This window comes from Chiloscyllium plagiosum, unplaced genomic scaffold (genome assembly GCF_004010195.1).
Source record: "Chiloscyllium plagiosum isolate BGI_BamShark_2017 unplaced genomic scaffold, ASM401019v2 scaf_26065, whole genome shotgun sequence".
In the NCBI taxonomy this organism is placed as follows: domain Eukaryota; kingdom Metazoa; phylum Chordata; class Chondrichthyes; order Orectolobiformes; family Hemiscylliidae; genus Chiloscyllium; species Chiloscyllium plagiosum.
The window spans coordinates 1-1,768 of record NW_025170224.1 but is presented as its reverse complement, the minus strand read 5'-3'; the positions used below and the strand labels follow the sequence as shown (position 1 = coordinate 1,768).

The 1,768-nt window shown below is 60.2% G+C and overlaps 1 protein-coding gene across 1 annotated transcript; it reads right to left on the bottom strand.

The window, feature by feature from the left end:
- Positions 1 to 6: 6 nt before the first annotated feature.
- Positions 7 to 1,307, bottom strand: LOC122545264 (carbohydrate sulfotransferase 8-like). The gene has a single exon (XM_043684358.1). It carries the CDS (start codon positions 1,202 to 1,204, stop codon positions 8 to 10), a length of 1,197 nt encoding a protein of 398 aa, XP_043540293.1. The 5' UTR covers positions 1,205 to 1,307; the 3' UTR covers position 7.
- Between the last annotated feature and the right edge of the window lie 461 nt (positions 1,308 to 1,768).

Below are 1,768 nucleotides of genomic sequence, written 5' to 3'. Positions count from 1 at the left end.
GGGTCCCTCAGTCTGGGAGGGTGCCGGGGGGCCGTGGGTAGTTGAACAGGGTGTAGTCGCTGCGGTAGAAGTGAAAGGCCCGACTCCTGTCCGCAGGGCTCAGCTGTGAGAGGTACCGGTGGCTGAGGCTGGGCCCGGTGCTAGGGTTACCGCGGGGAAAGCGGAGCTTCCGGGGGGCCCCAAGGAGCCTCAGGGCGGAGTCGGCCTCACTCTCCAGGCGCTCGAACCGCCCGATAAAGTCATAGTGGATACGACACGGGCTGCACAGGTGGCTCACTGGCTCCCAGTGAATGTCCATGCCCAGGGGCCGGGCCGGGTCTAACAGGTACTGGACAAACTCTGGGAAGGTGAGGCCGGAGCCAGTGCGGAGAGCCTGGGCAGTAGCGTTAGGTCGGTACCGGGCGATGATGGCGCTGCCAAACAGCGGCTGGTAGTAGGCGTTAGGTCGCTCAAACTTATCGCGGAAGGCCGAGACCAGGCGTTCGAGTGGCTCTCGGACAAACAGCAGTTTGGTGTAGGTGCGGAGCCGGAGCAGCACACCCTCCCGGTCAAAGCTGTCGAGCCGCCGCAGGGAGTTACTGTAATGGGCAGCTTGGTGCTCAATCTGGGCCGTGGTCTGGGCCTGGCCCCCTAGAACCATCAGCACCCGCTTCCAGTTGGAGCATCCTGCCTTCGGTACCTCACAGTACAGCAGCCGGTACCGGTCCTCAACCCAGATCCGTGATACCTGCTGTGGGCTCAGGGCCCCGGTTCCAGCCCCAGCCCCAGCCCCAGGCCCAGGCCCGGGCCCAGCCTCCTCCTCCGCCCAGGACCGCACGCACGCCTCCGATAACCGCCTCCTTCGGGTCTGCTGTACTTCCCTCACCCGCCTCAGCTCAGCTGCTTCCCGGGCCTGGGCCCGGGCCTCCCGGTGGAGCTCAGCCCTGGACCGCGGCCTGGCATCCCGGCGAAGCTCAGCCCTGGACCGCGGCCTGGCCTCCCGGTGAAGCTCAGCCCCAGTGCGCGGCCTGGCCTCCTGGTGAAGCTCCACACTGGAACGCTCCTCAGCCCTCAGGTGCAGCTCTGGACCACCTTGGGCCTCCTGGTGGAGCTCCACTCCAGGTCTTCCAGGCTTCGTCTGCTGGAAACCCCATTCTGGTCTTTGAAGGACTCCCCAGGGCAGCTCCACCTCAGGCCCCTTGTGGTCCCCTTGGTGCAGCTTCATCTCCGGTTCCTCACGGTCCACCTGGTGCAGCTCTGTCACAGAGCCATTGATGCTTGCCCAGAGGAGTGGCCATTCTGGGGCTGTGTCCTTATCCTTAACCTTGAGTCTCCAGTCTCTCCATTTCTGTTGGGGGAGAACATTGTGTTAGGGCAGCAATATCAATCATCACTTCCCCCTTTCTCACAGGGACTCCCATTCTGAGCGTATAGAGCATGGTACCATTTGGCCACAAGAGGCATCACAACCTGTTCCTGTCAGGATATAATAACCAACACATGCACATTTACCAGGAGCACAAACCCGGGCTGATTTCCCCCTCACTCTCTAAACTCGGAGTGATGAGGTAAATATCTGACGCACTTCGGGACACCCAAGAAGTTAAAAAACACAGAATTGCAGTTGCTGGAAATCAGAAACAGAAACGGAAATTGCTGGAGAAACTCAGCAGATCTGGCAGCATCTGTGGGGAGAAAGCAGTGTCAATGTTTTAGATCCAGTGACCCTTCTTCAGAACATCATGCCTTGCTGAGTCTTTCCAGCAATTTCGTTTTGTTTCTGAAGTTA

What these genes read in the sequence shown, in the direction of transcription:
- LOC122545264 (XM_043684358.1), bottom strand. Translation starts at nt 1,204, where the DNA reads ATGAAGCTGCACCAAGGGGACCACAAGGGGCCTGAGGTGGAGCTGCCC.